Source organism: Chiloscyllium punctatum, chromosome 41 (assembly GCF_047496795.1).
Source record: "Chiloscyllium punctatum isolate Juve2018m chromosome 41, sChiPun1.3, whole genome shotgun sequence".
NCBI lineage: Eukaryota > Metazoa > Chordata > Chondrichthyes > Orectolobiformes > Hemiscylliidae > Chiloscyllium > Chiloscyllium punctatum.
In genome coordinates this window covers 10,004,434-10,026,886 of record NC_092779.1, presented here as the reverse complement: position 1 = coordinate 10,026,886, position 22,453 = coordinate 10,004,434, and the positions used below count along the sequence as shown (strand labels likewise).

The window sequence follows — 22,453 nt, the reverse complement described above, 5'->3', positions numbered from 1 at the left end:
TGTGATTTGGACAGGCCGAGTGATGGACCAAATGGATGGCAGATGCAGTGTAATGTAGATAAATGGGAGGTCATTTACTCTGATAGCAAAAATAGGAAGGCAGAATATTATTTGATTGGCTGTAAATTGAGAGATGGGAATGTTCAATGAGGCCTGGGTGCCTTGTGCAACAGTAGTTAGCAAAAAGGCAGCTGTATTTTGGCCTTCATATCAAGAGGATTTGAGATGAGGAACAAAGATGTCTTACTGGAATTATACAGAGCATTAGTGAGGCCACACCAAGAATACCGAGTGCAGTTTTGTTATCCTTTTCCGAGGAAGGACGCTTTTATGAAAGAAGGAGTGCAGCAAAAGTTTACCACATTGAATTCTGGATGGACATATGAAGAGAGATTGAGTCGGTTAGAATTTTATTCGCTGGAGTTCAGGAAAATGAGGGATAATCTTTTAGAAATCCTTAAAGTGCTAACAGAACTAAACAGATTAGAGGCAGGAAGGATATCCCTGTTGATGGGGACAGTCCAGAACCATGAATCATAGTTAGAAATTTCCTCACCAAAGGAATTAGAATTAGAATCCCTACATTGTGGAAACAGGCCCTTCGGCCCAACAACTCTACACTGACCTTCCGAAAAATATCCCACCCAGACACATTCCCCCACCTTATATTTACCCCAACTAATGCCAACACATCACTGAACACTGGGCAACTTAGCACAGCCAATTCACTTAACTTGCACATTTTTGAACTGTGGGAGGAAACTGGAGCACGTGGAGGAAACCCATGCTGACACGGGGAGAATGTGCAAATTCCACACAGTCGGCTGAGGCTGGAATCGATCTCTGGTCCCTGGCACTATAAGGCAGCAGTGCTAACCATTGAGCTACTGTGCCTCCCCCTGGAGTGGTGACCCTGGGGAATTCAGTAGCACAGAAAGTGACTGAGGCCAAAATATTGTGTTTTCTCAAGGAGAAGGTTGCAGCTAAAGGCATTATGGGATATGTGAGGTAGACAGGATTAGAATATTGAGTTCAATGATCAGTCATGACCATATTAAATGGTGAAGTAGGCTGGAGGAGTTGAAGGGCTAATCCTGCTCCTATTTCTTATGTCTCTATTTACGTACTTAATAAAACACTAATGTGCTTTTCAGATCAACGCAAGAATACTTCAGGAGGTTCTTTAGGCACAATGTTGGTCTGGTCAACAATACTGAACAACAGCTATGCATTGGAATGAGAGCACGTGCATGCCAAGGAAATGTGGTGACTGTTGTTAAGAAACGAGTTTGAGATACACAGCAACTCCTACCTCTGCTCATCATCTGGACGTTTAATCAGGTTGAACAAAATGTGGAGAAGTTGATCCCTCTCCTTGGGTTCAGGGTGGAGGCAAGCTGTACACAGGATTAGAGGAATTAGCTCCTAAGTCAGGGAGGGAAAAGAAACAGATAAATAACATGCAATATTGTATTTGTATACAGCTGTTTTTTTTTAAATCTACAAAAAAAACTTTGACATTTCTTCACTCAACAGGTTATTTAGGTCCAGTGTTCTGAGTTTCATAATCAGTAACAGAACTCTTGCAGTTCTCATCCTGAAGCATGACTTGGTGTTTTGTTTTTAACTCTTCACTCTTCTGATCTTTTTTCAGAGTGCCAATGAAGTTGTGATCATTAGCCTGTTACTGGGTGATTTATTTTCCTGCTTGCTGAATCTTCTGCAAATCCTCAGATGCTGAACTTGTTAGCTTCTCTTTTCAGTGCCTTCTTTCTTACTTTATAACTGTGACCAGACTCCAAAATCACTTGACTGGCTGCAAAATAACGTCAGGCTCCCCGAGGCACTGAAAGGCATGACAAATGCAGATTCGTTCTCTCATTCTTTTACACTGAGCTTTCCCAAATTACAGAACCAATTGTTAGCCTTTGAGTGACTCATCATACAACAAAAGTTGCTTTGTTTCTATGCATTTCCACACCTCTAGATTTCTGTTGCTGAATATTTGGTAAAACATCCATATTTCTTTCAATACTAATGCTGCTTCAGAAATGCAGCTTCCACTTTTGTGCTAAATGTTTCCTTCCAAACAACAATTTAATTTCCTAAAGGGGCCTACGTCCATCCAGGTCAAATACACAGCAGTCTTGAGCAACCTGTTGCTGCAACATTTCTGGACAAGATTCAAGAATATCTTCTTTGCCTGCTAGAAGACTCCTTTTCCCCGCTCATTGTAATTTAAGCACCTTTCTCCAGTTATGATGAGCTCCCCTGTGGGAAAAAGGGCTGTCCTATCGTGAATAAATTGGGTCATAGTTTCTGGAGTTTAAAAGAATAAGAGGCAATCTCATTAAGAAATGCGGAATTCTGAAGGGGCTTTATTAGGCAGACTCAGTGTTTGTTTCTCCTGGGAACCTAAAACATGGTTGGGAGGAGCTCAGTCAGCTAAGGGGCCTATTATTTAAGACAAAAATGAGGAGAAATTATTTTGTGAATCCTCAGAATTCTCTAATCCAAAGGATTGTGAATGTTCCATTGCTGAACACATTGAAGGATAGGTCAGACAGATTCTTCACCTTTCAGGGAATTTATGGAAATGGGGAACAGCTGGAAAACTGGAGTTCAACCCAAAATCAGCCACAATCGTACTGAATTGCAGAATAGCTCAACAGGCTGAATGGTCTACTACAGTTCTTATTTCTCATGTTTTTGTCAATCCCTTAGTCCCTTTTAATCTCCAAATATCACAATTGACATAAGTTGTTACCACTTACAAAAATAAGTAGCAGGAGCTGGACTAACCCATATGCCCTTCAACAAGGTCATTGCTGATCATCTTCTATGACTCCACTTTCTCGTTCTTTGGGCCTTTTCTGGTTTGATATCATTTCTCTTGCCCTTTTAAAAAAAACACTATTGACCTTTGTCACAAAGATGCACAAGGCTAACCATTCCAAGTTCTCTTAGGTACAGAATTCCCAACATCTATGACCGTTTGAGTGAACACATTTCTCTAATTCAGCAGTAGACAGTGGTCCCATTATTTGGTGCAAAAACAGAAAATGCTGGAAATACTCAGCAAGTCAAGCCAAATGTGTGGAGGGAATCAGAATAAGTATTTACCAGAACCTCATTTAGAGACTGAGACCCTAAGTTTGAATCTCCCCAGCCAGGGAAATCCTTCCTTCAGCGTATACCCTATCAAGCTAACTAAGAATTTTATATATTTCATTTAGGTCATTGCTCATTCTTTTAAACTCCAGACAATACAGGTCAAGATTACTCAACCTCTCCTCTTCAGATGATCCTCTCACCCAGAAATCAGTCTCTTCGGTGCACTCCCTCTCAGAGCCAAGCCAACGCACACTACTACAGGTGTGGTCTCATCAATGCACTGCTTAACTGTAGTAAGACTTCTATACTTCAATGAGTGAAGATATCAAACCAGAAAAGGCCCAAAGAAAATTCCAGAGTTTGGGCACGATAGCTGGACAGTATTCTGGATAAAACTTGAAAAGTGAAAGGCATTTACCGGTGATTAAGATCATATATGTTTGACAAAACACAGATATCATAACCAGGGTTCAGTTTAAGGTGGCTATGTAGCTTCATGCTTAAAAGTGATAAAGTTTGAAAGATTCATAAAACAAACTACTTGTTAAAAATAAAGTTCACATAGGTAGCCTTTGAATGTAGATTAAATAAAATCAAAATGGTACACTTACATTTCCAGTTTTAGCTACCACATTACATATACAGTTTTATACAAAACTCATGTTATAGCACATGCTCAGTGGAGGTTAAAAAAAATTAATGCAGAATTCTTAAGCAAAACAAAAACCCAAAACAGCTCATTATAAAACAGCTGAAGTGTAGGCCTGGAGCAAAAAAAAAAGACAACATTTAACTAGATGCTGAACGCCAGTGGACAAAACTTTACATACTCCACTTTTTCACATCTTTAATTCCTCGTTGAGAGACTTTAGGAAGAACACTGGACTAGAAACCAGTGGAGACCATTTATCAACAGAATGTGTCCAACATTACAGGTAAGGCCTGATCTGCAATTTTACTCTTATCTACTGAAGGCTCATGGACAATAAATGCTGGCCAGTGACACCTTTGTCCCATGCATTAAAGAAAAACATCATATCCTGATAATTCTGGTCAGCTCTGAAATTCTCAATTGACTTTTCTAATCACACCAATGTTTTGGGGCAGCATAGGTGGAAGGAGTGGGTTTCGTGTGAAGGAGAGAAAGCTAGAGATTTCCATAATACTTTGTTTGAAGAATCACTTCCCAATGTTGCCCCAAGTGGCCAAACTCTAACATCTCTGCTCCTTGTTCTGGACTGTCCTACCTGAGGAAATTGTTGCTCTTAATCAAAAGAAATCTCTTAAATGCTAAATACTTCAACTAGTTTGACACTGAATCTTCTAAATGCTAGGGTAGAAGACTAGACTACAAACCTGGCCTCAATTCAACTCACTTCACCCAGTTAAAAAAGTTAAAGATGTTGCTGAGGTTGGAGGTGGAGTTATAGGAAGATGAATAGGTTGGAGCTGTTTCCTTGCGGTGTTGGAGGCTGAAGGGTGACTCTTTAGAGGGGCACGGACAGAGTGAATAGCCCAAGTCTTTTTCCCAGGTAGGAGAGACCAAAACTAGAGGACATAGGTCTAATGTGAAAGAGGAAAGATTTACAAAGGTATAAGATGATGTAGCCTTTTCATGCAGAGGGTGGGGCGTGTGTGGGAGAGCTGCTGGAGGAAGTGGTGGAGGCTGGTACAATTATAGCATTTAAAAAGGCATCTGGAGGGGTACATTAATAGGAAGGATTCAAGAGGGATATGGGCCAAATGCTGGCAAATGGGACTCGATCACTTTAGGATAATCTGGTTGGCGTGGACGAGTTGGACTGAAGGGTCTGTTTCCATGCTATATAACTCTATCATTCTGATGAATCTGAGTACCAAGGTCAATAAAGCCTCTCTTGACAGAATGCCCAGAACTGAATCCCTTGCTCTAATTGTGGTCTGCTCAGAGCTTGAAATAACAAACACCATTTCCATTCTTTTGGATACTAGCACCCAGATAAAGGTCATTATTCCATTAAGCCTTTACAATGTGTTTTGTATTTAATAATACCTGCCTTTCACTGAACTCAACTTATTCAGATCAGGTCAATCAGTCTAAATGGTAGAACCTTAAGCAGCATTAATAATCATTAGTATATTGAAATTAAAATAAAATTGCCCATTCATTAAAACAAGATCAGCAAATGCTAATTCAGGATAAACTGATAAAAAGCTGCCCAAGTTGTATAAGAATTTAAATTCATGCTCGACTCAACTGTTTTTAATGTGCACTGTAGTTTCAGTACACAAGATTTGGCAATGATTCAATCGGCTGATCAAATTTGATAAGCTCTTCCATTAAAGTCAGTCACCGGTCCAAGAATCTGCCACAAGGTTACAGGTATGTGTTTTGTCCAAACATAACATAAAATACATTATTCTTTATTTCTTCTATTGCAGGTTTTCTCAAATTAATTTAGGTTTTCACAAACAGTCACAAAGACTGGGGGTTTTAAGCTGACATTAGCCTAACACTCATTTGTGCTTGGAAGAGGAGTTGCAGGGTATTATCTGCAGTAATTTGAGGAGACAAGATGGAATGTTGCATTTGACTCCTCTTCCTTATACAATCATAACTACAAACTGCAATTTTCCTAAAATACAAAACAACTTTGGTAAGGCAAATTATGGCAAGACTTGTACATTTAATGGTAGGCTCCCGGGGAGTATTTCTGAACAAAGACATCTTGGGGTGCAAGTTCATAACTCCTTGAAAGTGGAGTCACAGGTAGACAGGGTAGTGAAGGCAGCATTTGGTATGCTTTCCTTAATTAGTCAATGCTTTGAGCACATGAGTTGGGATGTCATGTAATGGCTATACAAGAGATATTAATTACACTACTTTTGGAATACCACATTCAATTCTGGTCTCCATGCTATGCGAAGGATGTTGTTTAGTTTGAAAAAGAGTGCAGAAGAGATTGACAAGGATGCTACCGGTGTTGACATGTTTGAGCGAGAGAGAGAGAGTTATAGGCCGGGGCTATTTTCCCTGGAGCATCGGAGGCTGAAAGATGACTTTTTATAGAGGTTTATAAACCTACGATGGGTATGATAGGGTGAATAGTCAAGGTCTTTTTCCCAGGGTAGGGGAGTCCTAAACTAGACGACATAGGTTTAAGATGAGAGGGGAAAGATTTAAGAGACTGAAGGACAACTTTTTCACTCATAGGTTGGTCCGTATCTGAAATGAACTGCCAGAGAAGATGGTGGACGCTGGTACAATTACAATATTTAAAAGGCATCTAGATGGGCACATGAATAGGAAGGGTTTAGAGGGATATGGGCCAAATGCGGGCAAACTGGACTAGATTATTTTAGCATATCTGGTCGGCATGGACAGGTTGGACCAAAGGGTCTGTTTCTGTGATCTACAACTTATGACTCTATACCTTAGAACATTCTCATGCTCCACCTACACATTTTCAAAGACGGTACAAGCAGTCCAATTTAAAACTGTCCATTTCAGTTCAATGCTATGAGGTTATCAGGACCAGAAATCTCATTGAGCCTCTCAGGATTTGCTGATAATGCTGTTTACTGCAGTACCTTCCCTGACCTGATTGGCGTGACCCTTTCCTGGTCCAGACTAGAGGCTGCCAGTGATCCCTTTTTTGTGTCACAGCGAGGTTTGTGAAAATATAGCCAATATCACCCCGAGGGGTATTGGCTATATTTCTCACCTTTTAGAGAAACTGTCCTTGAATCTCATTTCCTACCTCCAGTCTGGTCTCAAACGCATGCATCAGTCATTCTTTCCACCCCTGGTTTCACCATTAAGCTCCACCGTTTAGTTTGATGTCCCCCCCACCCAGTTCCATTTTCTCTCATAGCCCCTTCTTCCCAGCAACCAGTCAGCCCCACACCCCAAGCTCCTAATTTCATAATGCAAATAGACCTGAATGTCCAGAATAAATCTGAAAGATTCATCTCTCCTTTCGTTTTAGATCTCGCCTTTGATACGATGCATTTCTGGTTTATACTTTGCGGTTATTGAAGTTAAATTCCTAGGACACAATTCAACCCCGTGTGCTCATTCTATTAATTTTGGTTCAACTGCCGAACATCATCAGGATCATTAGTGAGAGACAAAATACCTTGAGAGTATAAGGCAGCAATATAATGAAGGAGCTGAAAACAAACTCAGTGTGAATCTCAAGTGAATTCAAATTAATTACAAATTCTTAAAAATAACTACGTAAAATTAATTGTCTTGTTTTTCCTTTTCCTAGCCTTCATTTTCTGTTCATTATCTCAATTGTCTATTTTTTATTTCTATTCAATTTAAAGTTGTCACTTCAACTTGATCCAACATGTACACTGCAGTAGGATCTGTATCACACAGAATGATCAAAATTCCAATTTTACAGTTACATTTCCCAACAGTCACGTTGAAGCTTGACTTATTTTATTGTGAGAAATAGATCTTTCAGCCAATTTTATCAAAAGTAAGAACCTTAAGCTACTGGAGGGATTTGACTCAAATTTTCTAGATTGTTGGTAGATTGAATTCAATGTAGAAATTTAGGAGTGCTTGACATGGAGACAAAACAACATAGGCCTGTAAAAATCAGAGGGAAAACAGGTGCTTGGATCTATTTAATTGACAGTAATCAAAAGTTACCATAATAATGCACGGTGAAAATGACTAAAGTAAATCAGATGATGGGATATGTATCTAAAGGTCAATATAGACCCCTTGTTGTGAGGTAATCCTGAAGCTTTGTAAATTGCTGATGAAACATCAATTAGAATACCATGTACAGTCTTGGTTACTGCAGCTGTTGAAGAGCAGCAAAATCGAGCAACAAGAACGGTTAGGGCAATGAAAAGATCGGATTAAAATGGACCAATTACACAAACTGCTCTTAATGAAAAAGGAGAAGATACAGAGGGGAAACAATTGCTGTTTTTAGAATTTGAAGGGTACTGCAACTGAAGGCAATGCCGTAAACACAACATGGTTAAAGGAGACAAAAGGAGGTCTGGCTCATCATTAGGTGACAGACTAACAGGGAATCCTAAAATAAGCTTTTCCAGGACCATTAACTGAACTGGCGAATAACACCTTCTGAATAAGATGAAGTGATGGAAAATCAAATGGGGAAGATTGCAGAGTTAGTTCCTTTCTTACGAAGTAACCACTACAATCTACAAAGGACGGATATGGTTTGCTGTAGTTCAAGCCAAATGAAGTCACGGGTTTGGTGCTGGAAAAGCACACATCAGGCAGCATCTGAGGAGCAGGAAAATCGACGTTTAGGCAAAGGCCCTTCGACAGGAATGAGGCTGGGAGACTTGGGGCTGGAGAGATAAATGGGGGTAAGGGCTCGGAGGAAGGTAGCTGAGTGCACAATAGTGGATGGAGGTGGTGGTAAAGTGGTAGGTCGGAGGGGAGGGTGGAATGAATAGATGGGAAGGAAGATGGACAGGTGGGACAGCAGTGCTGAGCTGGAAGGCTGGAACTGGGATTAGGTGGGGGGGGGGGGGGGGGGGAGGAAAGAGGGGAAATGAGGAAACTGGCAAAATCCACATTAATACCGTGGGGTTGGAAGGTCCCAAGGTGGCAAGTAGACCATTCTTCCTCCAGGCGTTGGGTGGTGAGGGAGTGGTGATGGAGGCGGCCCAGGACCTACATGTCTGCGGTGGAATGGGAGAAGGAGTTGAAGTGTTCAGCCACAGGACTGTGGGGTTGGTTGGTGCAGGTGTCCTGAAGATGTTTTCTGAAACGCTCTGCAAGTAGGCATCCTGTCTCCCCAAGGTAGAGGAGACCACAGCGGATACAGTAAATGACATTTGTGAAAGTGCAGGTGAAACTTTGATGGATGTGGAAGGCTCCTTTGGGGCTTCGGATGGAGGTGAGGGGGAAGTTGTGGGCACAGGTTTTGCAATTCCTGCAGTGGCAGGGGAAGGTGCCGGGAGGGGAGGTTGGGTTGTTGGGGGAGTGGACCTGATGAGGTAGTCACGGAAAGCAGATAGGAGTGCAGAGGGAAATATATCCCTGGTAGTGGGGTCTGTTTGTAGGTGGTGAAAATGGCAGAGGATGATGCGATATATACGGAGGTTGGTGGGGTGGAAGGTGAGGACCAGGGGATTCTGTCCATGTTGTGCTTGGAGGGGTGGGGGTTCGAGGGCAGGGGTAGGGGAAGTGGATGAGACGCACTGGCAGGTATCATCAACCACATGGGAGGGGAAATTGCGGTCTTGAAAGAAGGAGGCTATCTAGTGTGTTTTGTGGTGGAACTGGTCCTCCTGGGAGCAGATGCTGCGGAGGCAGAGGAACTGGGAATATGGGATACATCTTTACAAGAGGTAGGGAGGAGGTGTAAATGAAGTCACATCATGGGGAACTCAAAAATAAAATTAAAATGTTGTACAAAACATGTAAAATGAAAGAGTGTGATTTTGATTAATCGCCAAGTAGTTTAGGTGCAGAAATAGCATATAGTATTACAGGGAACAGATGCAAAGCATCTATTTTGCAATCCCAACTCCATTCAATCAGGGGTATTAAGGACTCATCCACTCACCACCATTCTGACCAACTACGAAGACAATGTAAATGAACATTATCCTTCCTGAAATTTGCCAACAGATGCCTGGCAACTTGCACCTGAATGTTAATAACACTCAACTTAGTGTTTCAACATTCTGCAACTGAGAATTACTTCTCCTACTTTCCTTTTAAAATAGGTGATTTGGTGATGTGAACTTTTAGGTATTATGTAGTAATGGTGAAGTTATCCCAATAACTGGGGTTTATTTACAGATAAAGCACATGTAAACACCAGCCAAAACAATAAATATTGATGCCATCTAGTGGTAAACTTCAAAACAGCAATTACAGGTATCAAAGATGAATAGACCAGGTTTGGATGAACTTACTATGACTTTGGTATTCCTCGCCCTCATCTTCAACCCCACCTGCATCCATATACAACAGATCATTTACCGTCTAAAGGTTACAGCATAGAAAGAGGCCATTCATCCCATCATGTTTGTGCTGGCTGAACAAACTGCCCATTCTAATCCTACTTTCCAGCACCTGTCTAGAGCAGGCCACAGCATTTCAGGTGCAGATCCAAGCTCCTCTTAAGGAGTTGGGGGTTTCCACCACAACCACTGAACTGGGCAGCAAATTCAAGACCACCTTATTGGTTAAAAAGGTAATCCTTTTACTGTAATCTTATACCTGTGGTCCCAAGTAACATACCTCCTCTGCTTGAGGCAAAGGATGTACATGCCCCCCCCTTTATTGAAGCCCTTCATTATTTTGTTCACCTCAGCTTCCGCTGTTCTCAAGAAAAAAAACTAACCTATCTAGTCTTTCCTTGTAATTTTCAAGTTCCAGCAACATTGTTGTAAACCTCCTCTGTACTACCTCCAAAACAATTATGTTCTTCCTGTAATGTCATAACCAGAACTGTACACAAAACATCAGCTGAGGCCTCAGAGTTCCAGCATTACGTCCCTGCTCTTGTATTCAATACTTTGCCCAATGAAGGGAATCATCCCAAATATCTTCTTTTTCACTATCTGTCTGCCCCCAACACCTCTCGGGGCCTGTTGGCATGCACTCCGTGAGCTCTCATTTCCTTCACCCCTCCCAACATCCTCCCATTTATAGTGGATTGTTTGCACTCATTAAATGCATTGTTTCACATTTCTTCAGATTAAGTTCCATCTATCACTTTCCCACCTACTCGATCAAATTATTGATGTATTCCAGACCGAACAGCCACTCTCTTGATTATCAGTAAGATTACCAATTCTTGGATTGTTTGCATATTTCCCAATCATGCCTTCCACATTTAAGTCTAAATCTTCATTATGTATCACAAACAGCGAGGGACCCAAAACTGAACACCAAACTCATCATCCATTTGCAAAAAAGAAACCACAACAGATCCGTTCACATTTATCCTGTTTCCTGTCACTGAAGCAATTTTGGATTAAGGTTGCCACATTCCTTTTTATCTCATGTTCTTTAATTTTTCTTAACAATCATCTGACAAAGTCAAAGGCATAATATCCACCTTGATAACATCCACTGTAACTCCTTGTTATTTCTTCAAAAAAATAGAAGTTAGTAAGACACAAACTTCCCTTAACAAATTTGTGCTGATTATCTCAGATGAATCTATGCCTCTCCAAGTAAATGATCTTCTCTCGCAATATTGATTTCAGTAATTTGGCTTTACCCTTCACACTTCTTTCAACGATAGTTCCAGTGTGATGCCACCAATTTTTTCTTTCTAATGTCCCAAAATGATCTTTCCCTCTGCAACACTCTACACCAATCCTTAACCTTACCCAAACATCCCAGCCAAGACAACTTCCAATGCAACTGATGTAGATTGACCATTAATTGCTAGTTATGAGTGACATTACTGCCCCTAGACTAGTACTGTAGAGCCCTAGGCAAGTGATCTGGGGACATGGATTTGAATCTCACTAATGGGGGAAAAAAAAAGTGAAATTTGATTTCAACAATAATCTATGTTAAAAAGCTGGTCTAATGGTAACCGTGTAGCCACATTTTTTTTTCAACAATCCACAATCTAGTCTTTAGGTGCAAGAGCAGGCCATTCATCCCTTTGAGGCTGCTACACCATTTGGAATGGACAGGCAGGAGGCTGAATGACCACAGCAAGCCAGGCAGCAGCAGGAGGTGGAGAACTCGACATTTCAGGTGCAACACTTCTTCAGGACTGGCTTGCTGTGTTCTTCCAGCCTCCTGCCTGTCTATTTTGGATTCCAGCACCTGCAATTTCTTTGTCTCACACCATTTAATAATGATCATGGCTAATCATCCAACTCAGCTCTCTGTTCCCACCTTCTCCCTGTACCTTTTGATCCCTTTCGCCCCTAGAATTATATCAAACACCTTCTTGAAAACATGCAATGTTTACGTGACTTTCTGTGGCAGAGCAGACCACAGGCTCACCATTCTCTGGGTGAATAAACTGCTTTCCATTTCAGTCATAAATGGTCTACATGTATCCTAAAATGATTACCCATAGTTCTGACTTTCCGGTCATTGGGAACAAACTTCCTACATTTACTTGGTTTGATCCTGTTAGATTTTTATCGGTTTCTGTTAGGGCGGCACAGTGGCTCAGTGGTTAGCACTGCTACTTCACAGCACCAGGGTCTCAGGTTCAATTCCTGCCTCAGGCAACTGTCGGGTCTGTCACACATGGCAATGCCAGTTTTGCTCAGCAATCCATACTGACACATGGTCACGTGCATTTCTGGTATTTATTATGCTCATGGTGTGGTTAACGAGATGTGATTATTCCTGTTGTGAATTCACAAGAGGCAGCAAGTTGTGGTATCACACAAGTCTTTCAGGTAATTAATACAAGCACCAGCAACTGACTAGACTTTTGCATTTGCAAAGTACTTAAAATCATTGGCAGGAGCAGAGTGCTGACCTAACTGTGGAGGTACTCAACTTGTACTTACAGGCAATTTATGGTACAAGATCAGTGCCAATAAACCCACGTGACCACAGTATAGTCAGAGCAGACTGCGCATACTGCAGAAATGTCAATTGGTGCACTATTCAACTTCATGCAAAATGTCTCTACGCAAGAATTTACCATTTAGTGCATAATTCATATTTAATTTGCCATCACTCACTCAAACAAGCACAGTAGCTCACAATTCCCCACATTGAACCTGACCCGATTTGGTCCAGATACAAGCACTTTTCTGTTAACTGTCCACTTCCATTAATCCCAACATTCCTTTTGTCATCTACAATTTCCATTGATGCCCTGTAACAACAGATCATTTGCACAATCAATACAAATAATGGACTGCTGTGGGACTTTGTTGTTAAAATTCCTCTGTTCCAAAAAAAATCTATTAACCACCAATATGTTTGCTCTTTCAACTTCCTATACTGCAACGTTTCCTTTCAAATCAAATACTTGAATTTCATCAACAAGGCTCTCATTTGGCAAAATATCAAATGCCTTTTGAAAATGCATACGTGGCCTATTGCATACCTTTTAACAGTCCATTGCATTATTTTCTCGAAGAGCACTATCCAGATTACCAGACCCAGTGTACTATTTAACAAGTTTTTGGTATCAGATCACAATTCATTTAGTTCTTTCTTTATAAGCATTGGTTTTAACTTGCAGATTGGTTCCAAAGATTAGACACTGTTGGTGTCAGACTAGTAGGTCTATTATTGCTTGCTTTACCCCCCCATGCCATGCCCCTCCTGTCCTCTGGTACAACTTTCATATCTAAGAACATTGTGGTTATATCCTCTTCAATTTAATGATCCTCAGCAAGCTATAAGCCATACCATCTAAGTCCAAAGCCTTTTATACTTTAAAACCACCAATATGGTAAGGCTCTTTTAAGCAGTGCTAGTGTCCCTGTCTATGAGCCAGGAAACCTCGTTTCAAGACCCATCTACTCCAGGAGGTGTGCAATAAAATCTCTGAACAGGTTGATTAGAAAATAAATGAAGCCATTCAAAGAAATAAAATAACAGAAAAAACCCACCATTATATCATTCAAAACTCATTAGTCATTATTACACTGCTGTTTTTGAGATCTTGCTGTCCTTCCTTCCTCCCTCTCCCTTCCATGGCCACAACCTTGACTGTGCTTAACCTGCTAATTGCTCCACCTCATCGTAAATGCTTTCATTCTCGCTGTAAAATTATTCTCCATGAATGGAGGCAAAACATTAATTTGTCCTCTGCGGTTGCTTCATTCTTTCCTCAATTTGCTTAGCCCCCTGGTTATCCTGGGAAATTAGGGTTGGTTGCTACAGTCACCACACTACATATATCCTGTTGCATGCCAAGCATGTGCCAACTTTACTTTGTTTCCATGTTTATCTTAATAAAGCACAGCCGCACATGAGGGAACACTTGTGGAAAAGTTGTTATCAGCGGTTTATAAATGTCAACACTCCAATTCCTAGGGAAACTTGAAAAAACAACCCAGCTATTTAGATAACTATTGGTTAATCTACTCCAGCTTCAAAGAGATGCAAGACTTTATCCCCAAATTTGTTGCTCAGGCTGAACACGTAAAACAAAGAGACTAGCTAGAGAAAAAGAAGCATGCTTCGAAACACAAGATTTAGGCCTTTTAACAATAGAGCCACATGCTAACAATTTCAGGGTGTGCATCAGCATTGGTTCGCCTGGACCCTAATAGGATTATAGTTTACCTCAAAAATGTATTCCAGAGTGCAAAACTAACCCCAAGATCCTTCTTCAACTCTCAAAATAAGGCCCTTGGCTGTCTCTGAACTTGACACCTTCATCCTGAACAATCCCATGGAATGAAGGCTTTGAAGCAGAGGTGTAGGATAATGGGGTCAGAGATTCAGCTTGAAGAGGACACTGCTGTTATCTGTCCATTGTTTGTTAAGAGTGCATGAAAGGGTGATGTATCTGGTGGCAAGGCCACAGAGACAGTGCTGGGGGCTGGACAGGAAAAGTAACACAAAAATACCGTTTGAAATAAATCAAATGAGATTAAATTTTTCCTCTTCAACAGCAAAAGGGGAGGCAATGGCCCAGTGGTATTATCACTAGACTGCAAATCCATAAACTCAGCTAACATTCTGGTTACTGAGAATCAAATTATGAATTCAATAAGGAATCTTGAACTAAGAATTTAATGATGACCATGAAACCATTGTCAATTCAGGGAAGGAAATGGTCATCCTTAACTGGTCTAGCTGACACATGACTCCAGATCCATAGCAATGCGGTTGACTCATAACTGCCCACTGGACAATTAGGGATGGGCAATAAATGCTGATCTAGCCAGGGACACTGAGATCCCATGAGTGAATTTAAAAAACCTACAAGAAAACACTATAAGAGGTTTTACTCCCAACATTGTTAACAATTTCAGTGAATTCTGTTTGAAATAACCAAAATCCACACTGTAAATGATGCAAGGTTGACACTAACTGCATTAGCTTCCTCACAGTCAGCCTCACACTAAAGTTAGAGTTTTAGGAGTTAAAGAAATCTACTCTTTAAAAAGGCAAAACACTTAGTGAAATGACCATTAGGATATTAATAGAATTAAATGGATTAACCTGAGGCTTTTAATTCATCAAAGCTGCAGCAAAAAAATATAAAAACTGTAGCAGCAATAATGGAGGAAGTCTGTTGGATACCTTGAGGTCTTCTTAACTCACCTGACAGAGATGTATAACCATTTTCTAGGATCAGAAATGCAAGTACAAGAGTAAGTTTATAACACAGGCTTGCACCAGAATACAGAACAGGAGTGATGTTAATCAAATTGTAAGAGACAAAACGAAAGCATGATAAAATCTTTGTAACTGTACTTATAACAAAATAATTCTTTTCTCTTACTTCTCGCTTCGCTAACAGCACGTTCGGCACTATGTGTGGTAGACATCGTCCCAACATCAGCATTACACATTGTTCACTATCTGCGATTCGAGAAACCTGGACAAAAGGTAAATAAACTTTACTTACGCAACTCTTTGCACAGATCTGTTGTTTGAAATTGTGCTTTCATTGCAAATTGGCAAAATAAAATTGAAAATAAAAACACATGGTCAGAGTCATAATTTTCTGAAATGATGGTGTCACCACTATGATATCACTAACTGACCAGCTTCACCAATCAAGAGCGGTGGAATTATCTTTTCAATAAAGCACCCATGGACCTTTAAGATTGTCTATCCATTACTGTACTCAGGTGCAAGTGCAAGGGCTCCTCATGTCTTACTAACTAGTTCAACATGTCCAATGTCTCCTCAGTTTCACAAATTAAATTTTCTCCATTAATAGCAAATTCATCCATACTTCAAAGTGCTCTGTCCAGGTTTGGAAGCTACCTTGTCATTCGAGGGTAGAGGTCTCAAACCATGTACATCATTTTTCCTTGTGAAACTGTGAACAAGGACAAGAACACAGCTTTCATTGGGAAAGTACTGGGTAAATGTTCTCTGAAAACCTTCTTATCCTTCTTGCTCACATTTTGCTTTGAAATGGGAGTAAACATGCAAGATAGGGTCAGCAAGTGCTGCACTGATCTATGTACAGAACATGCTAACCAAAATTCTGAGATCCTTGCCGGTTTCTTAGCTGTACAACAGGCATTCAATGCATAATTGGAAAATAAAGAAGATCACAGAATCCCTGCAGTGTGGAAAGAGGCCATACAGCCCATCGAATCTCACCAATCCTCTAAAGAGGATCCCATCCAGATCCAGACCCAGACCCAGCCCCAGCCCCCCCCCCCCCGACCATTCCAGAATCCCACATTTATCACTATCAAATGACATTGACAGGATGCAGAGCTGAGCTGAGAAACGGCAGATGGAGTTCAACCTGGATAAATGCGAAGTGACTCATTTTGGAAAGTCGAATTTGAATGCTGAATACAGGGTTAAAGACGGGATTCTTGGCAGTGTGGAGGAGCAGCGGGATCTTGGGGTCCACATACATTGATCCCTCAAACTTACCACCCAAGTTGATAGGGTTGTTAAGAAAGCGTATGGTGTTTTGGCTTTCGTTAACAGGGGGATTGAGTTCAAGAGCCGTGAGGATTTGCTGTAGCTTTATAAAACCCTAGTTAGACCACACTTGGAATACTGTATTCAGTCCTGGTTGCCTCATTATAGGAAGAGTGTAGATGCTTTAGAGAGGGTGCAGAGGAGATTTACAAGGATGCTGCCTGGACTGGAGGGCTTGACTTATGAACAGAGGTTGAGCGAGTTTGGGCTTTTCACACTGGAGAGGAGGAAGAGAGATGACTTGATAGAGGCGTATAAGGTACTGAGAGGTATAGATAGAGTAGATAGCCAGAGATTTTCCCCAGGGCAGGAATGGCTGTCATGAGGGGTCATAATTTTAAGGTGACTGGAGGAAGCTATAGGGGAGATGTCAGAGGTAGGTTCTTTACGCAGAAAGTGGTGGGTGCACGGAATGCACTGCCAGTGGTGGTAGTAGAGTCAGAGATATTAGGGACATTTGAGCGATTGCTAGACAAGCACATGGATGGCAGTAAATTGGAGGGGTGTAGAGGTTAGGTTAATTTTAGATTAAGGTAAGTGTTCGGCACAACATCGTGGGCCGAAGGGCCTGTACTGTGCTGTACTATTCTATATTGTAATCCACTTAGTCTGTATATGTCTGGACACTATGGGTATTTTGGAATGGCCAATCCATCTAATCTGCACATTATTGGACTGTGGAAGGAAACTGGGACACCCAGTGGAAACCACGCAGACACGAAAGGAATGTGCAAGCACCACCCAGACAGTCGCCCAAGGCTGGAATCTAACCCAGGCCTCTAGTGCTGTGAGGCAACACTGCTAACCACTGAGCCATCATGCCACGTATAAACAGGAAGTGAAAAATGGAACCCACCTTCCATGCAAGTATTCACTTTGTTCACTGGTTTGAAGTTATTATCCTTCAAAGGACAGTGTATTTTTATTGTGGCTGCATCAAATATAAGGCTCTCTCCTGAAAACTGGATGCCTCCAATCTCCAACTAAAAGCTACCACAAATCATTAACTATCAATAATAGAAAAATAGAGGCATTTAGCATCCGTCACCCAACTCTGAACTGACAAGTGAACAGTAGGAGTGGAATGGTATAGGACAGTCTCACAAACAGCAAGCTGCAGAAATTACGATTCACATGACGGCTACTATATTTAACATATTATACAGGGATCTGATTCTAAAGATTCCAGAGAACATGCTTTAGGTCTGCATAAATGCGCAAATTTTGGATCAAGAGCTTACCTCTGCGCCCAAGCGACTGTCAGTTGCCATACGGCAAAAGGACATCAATGCTTGATGAAATGCAGGTGATAACGTCCTGTAAAAAGTATCGAACAAAAGTTTAGAATTGGAACTTTTACCGTGTACAATTACAATAGGCTTAATAAAACCCATCATAAACAGTTTAATGGTCAGCTATTCTTGGGTACATCTCACCTTGCTCTTTGCTCATCCCAAGTGTAAAAACTTGTAATTAATGTTACAGTTAAACAGTAGTCACGATCATCGAGCTCAGGATGTGAGATAGAGCCAAGTAACTTCCAATGAAAAATCTACTTAATTCTTTGTTTCAGATGGTCTTCATTCCACTAGCGAAGAGGAAAAATCATGTTGTACCACATTGAAAAATTTACTATAAGCCCACATCATCCAAGATTCATGATGTTCACTGACATTTTAAAAATTAATTCATGGGATATGTCACAGCATCAACATTAATAATTTATTTCTAATTGCCGGAATGTGGTGGCGAATGGCCTTCCGGGAATTGCTGCAGTCATGTGGTGAAGGGAAACTCCGTTTTTAGATAGGGAGCTTCAGGATCGTGTTTCAGTAAAAAGGAATAGCAATAACGCACTAGTTGACGTGAGATTCAGAGCTGAAGTTGGAGGTGGTGGTGTCTTTATTCCATCAGGGAGTAGAGATTCTGGGTTTGAGAGGCACTGTTGAAGCTTTGGCGAGTTGTTGCATTGTGCATCTCGCTGATAGTACACATGGAGCAGTGCTGGGGAATATGGAGGTATAGTGGGCAATGTTCAAGCTGGCTTCTTCATCTTGGGTGGGGCTGAACTTCATGAGGGGTGTTGGAATTGCACTCATGCAAATATGTAAAGAATATTCCATCACACTCCTGAATTGATGTTGACGTGCTGGTGTTGGACTGAGGTGGATATGGTCAGAAGTCACATGATGCCAGGTTATAGTCCAACAGGTTTATTTGAAATCACAAGCTTTCATACTGCTACTCCTACATCTGGTGAAGTCAGCTGATGAAGAGGTAGCGTCTCAAAAGCTTGCGATTTCAAATAAACTTGCTGGACCATAACCTGGTGTCAAGTGACTTGTTGAAAACGTGTTGCTGGAAAAGCGTAGCAGGTCAGGCAGCATCCAAGGAGCAGGAGAATTGCCGTTTCGGGCATGAAAGAAGGGCTCGTGCCCGAAACGTCGAATCTCCTGCTCCTTGGATGCTGCCTGACCTGCTGCGCTTTTCCAGCAACACATTTTCGGCTCTGATCTCCAGCATCTGCAGTCCTCACTTTCTCCTCAAGTGACTTGTTACCTACTCCTGAGATGTGCAGTGTAGACAGTGGACAAGCTTGGAGGACTCAGGAGCTGATACTTAACACCAAATTTCTAATCTCTGCCTTATACTTATAAAATTGATCCAGCTATGTCTGTGGTTACCTTCAGGCTATTGGTGCAGATGGATTAGCAATTGCGATGTCAAAGGGAGTTGGTTCAATTCTGTTTTGTCATGCTCATTATGTGACATTTAAGTGGCAAGGAACATTCATTAGCCCAACTTAGGATGTTGTACAGATTTAGTTGAATATAGGCAATGAACGTTTCATAACTAGAGAAAATGGAACTGAACACTGTGGAGTCATCAGTTAACTTTCTCAATTCTGAATCTACAATGGAGGGTAAGATTACCAGTCAGACTTCAGAAAAGTTGAGCTGCCACTGTCTGGAACTACTGCAGCAATGGCTTGGGCTGAGAGGATTAGCTTTCAGTAGCTACAACCAAATTTTCTTTTTGCTCATTTTAGAAAAGACCAAATTCTCTCTCAGCATTGGATTCTAATCCTGTGGGATATAACAATGTTAAAATCAACACAAGCCACAATCAGTATCTCTTGAACTGGATCTTGTTGACAAATGATCATAAGGTTCACTACATTGGTCAAGGGTATGAAGGGACATTCAAGTAGAATGGGCTTGTACTCATTAGTATTTAAGAAGTAGTCAACTGAATCCAAACATACAAGATCCTGAGAGGGCTCAACAGGGTTGATGTGGAGATGTTGTTTCTTCTCGTGGGAGATTCTAAGACCAGAGTAAGAAGCTGCCCAGTTAAGACATGAGATGAACTTCTTTCACTCAGAGGGTAGCCAATCTGCAAATCTTTACCATGGAGGGATGTAGAGGCTGCATGGTTCAAGGTTGAGATAGACAGATTTTGAGTAAGCAAAGAAATCAAGGGATATGCAGAAAAGGCAGGAAAATGAAGTTGAGGATCATTAGAGCAGACACAAATGGGCTGATTGGCGACTTCAGCTCTGACATCTTCCAGCCTTATGATCAGAAAGATGAAAGAAAAATAAAAAAGGACTTGATTTATATATTCTTTCACAAACTTGGAATGCCCTGAAGCTCCTTAAGCAAATTAAGTATTTTTGGAGGGTCATCACTATTGTAATGTCAGCAATGCAGCAGTCAACTGGTACACCAGCAGTGAAACATATAATAAGACACTTGTTCGACCTCGGCTGGAGTACTATGTACAGTTGTGGGTACCACCTATTAGAAGAGATATGATTTCATTGGAGACTGCAGAAGTGATTTACAGGAATGGTTCCAAAATGAGAAACTTTAGTTTTGAGGACAAGATTGGAAGTCATATGCTTAAGAAGCAAGGGTGATGTTAAAAAAGAAATCTCTTTCACAGAGAGTAGTTAGGGTAAAGAATGCACTGCCTGGAAATGTGATGGAGGTGGCTCAATTGAGACAATTAAGAGGGGCATTGGATGATTATTTGGATAGAAATAGTGTATAAGGATATGGGGAGAAAGCAAGAGATTGGCATTTGGTAATGGTGCTTGTTTGAAGAGGCAGGGCAGGCGTGATAGGCCGTACAACTTTCAGGCACTGTTTGATAGATGAATCTTGACCAGATGTTCATTGTCCTTCTTTGATTGATGCCATGTAATCTCTTACATTGGACTTAAGGGGCCAGTTGTTATTTTCAAAGGTGACACCTCTAACAGTGTAGCACACCTTTAATACTGTGCTGCAAATTCCAACTTAGATTATGTCCTCAAGTCACCGGAATAGGACTTGACCCCTTAATGCTCTGACACAGCAGTAAGTGTGTGACCAGTGAGCCAAGGGAGCAAAAACATTCTACTCCCTATTTACCCCTCCAAACAAAAGCAAAACCAAATTCACCACCCCTGTGAATGTTCAGCTGTGTTACATTCAGTGATATTTACTACTGACACTTGACCATTTGCAAGTAATGATTTCGCAACAGAATATGAATAAGTGAAAACTTTAAACTGTGGATGGTGATTACTTTTGTGTGGATAGTCATCACTGCAATATCCTGAGTATGTATGATTAAACTTTCACTGTTCCCTTAGCTCAACAGTCACACCCCTTGTCCAAAAAAAAAATTTCAGTAGTGAAGCATATAACAAATCCCAAAGATCTGGAAACCAAATTGCTGACCCACTTGAAGCATTTGACGATTATAGGACAAGTGCTTGCAATTGCTCAGATCTATTCAGAACCCAGCATATTATGGTTCCTGGGATAGCAAATGTTTACATAATCACTTGCTCTAACTGTGATGAACATGTGTGAAAAGTATGAAAAGTATGTGTGATAAATTTGATAATATAGAAAGCGCAGCATGGATGATGATAGTTTTCACAAGTAGTTCAAAATTTCTACTGATGTATTTTACTGATTTTGTAAGAGTCCTTTCCTGATGACAGTGAACAGTAATCCAAAAAGATGCTCAGTGATTAAGCATAACAAGCAGATTAACAGCTTGTCAAAATAGATTTCTTCCAAAATTGGAGATGAGATTAATATACATGAAAGCAAAACAAATAAAAGAGATGCATAGCATATTATTCCTATGAATCAGATCAATTGCACGTTATTCCGTTGGCACTGACAACAGAGACTGACCTGTTTGGTTTATCAAACTGTACACGTTCATGAATTGACTTAGAACAAACTATCGCCGGTTCAATTTCTTTCTTGTTATTTGTCGTTAGTGTTGTTGCTGTAACTGAAGTGACAGAAGGACAGGTAGAATCAGTGATAGTGTCTTTTGGGTAAGTAGTGGAGACCTCCTTCTCTTCGCTACAGCTATTCCTTTCAAAACTCCTGATATCCAGGTACTCCCCACTATCCACGGGTCGATTCTCAGGCACTTGTTCTGTCATGGCTGGAGAATGCACCATGCTATCAGTGGTGGTAGGCACAGCAGCTAAGCTCTGCCGCTTGAGGGTTTCTATTTCACTGTTAGAATTAAAATAAAATCAATTACCGGCATAATACAAGATTTTTGACATTCTGTTAAAGAGTTTTTAAACTTTGACTGTGTTGTAAAACCGTGACCACGTAATATGCAATTTCCAAAATTTGGCATGCTCAATAACATTTCATGAAAACTGCTATAACGTAATAAGCATTAGTGATAATTATGCAAGATCTGTGCAAAAGCATATTCTTGAATCCTAGCATGAACAGATATTGG

The 22,453-nt window shown here is 40.9% G+C and overlaps 1 protein-coding gene across 5 annotated transcripts in view; it reads right to left on the bottom strand.

Moving 5' to 3' along the window:
- The window catches only part of relch (RAB11 binding and LisH domain, coiled-coil and HEAT repeat containing), a 93,655-nt gene that overhangs the window by 36,152 nt on the left and 35,050 nt on the right, over positions 1-22,453 (bottom strand). For all 5 annotated transcript variants that reach the window (XR_011954994.1, XM_072560342.1, XM_072560343.1 and 2 more), the window contains 4 exons: positions 21,880-22,215; positions 17,923-17,998; positions 15,510-15,605; positions 1,313-1,425 (listed from right to left, as the gene is read on the bottom strand). Coding sequence is in view for 4 of the 5 variants with exons in the window: in XM_072560342.1 (XP_072416443.1) it covers positions 1,313-1,425; positions 15,510-15,605; positions 17,923-17,998; positions 21,880-22,215 (621 nt within the window). In the remaining variant the exon portion in view is untranslated. The remainder of the gene's footprint in view (positions 1-1,312; positions 1,426-15,509; positions 15,606-17,922; positions 17,999-21,879; positions 22,216-22,453) is intronic.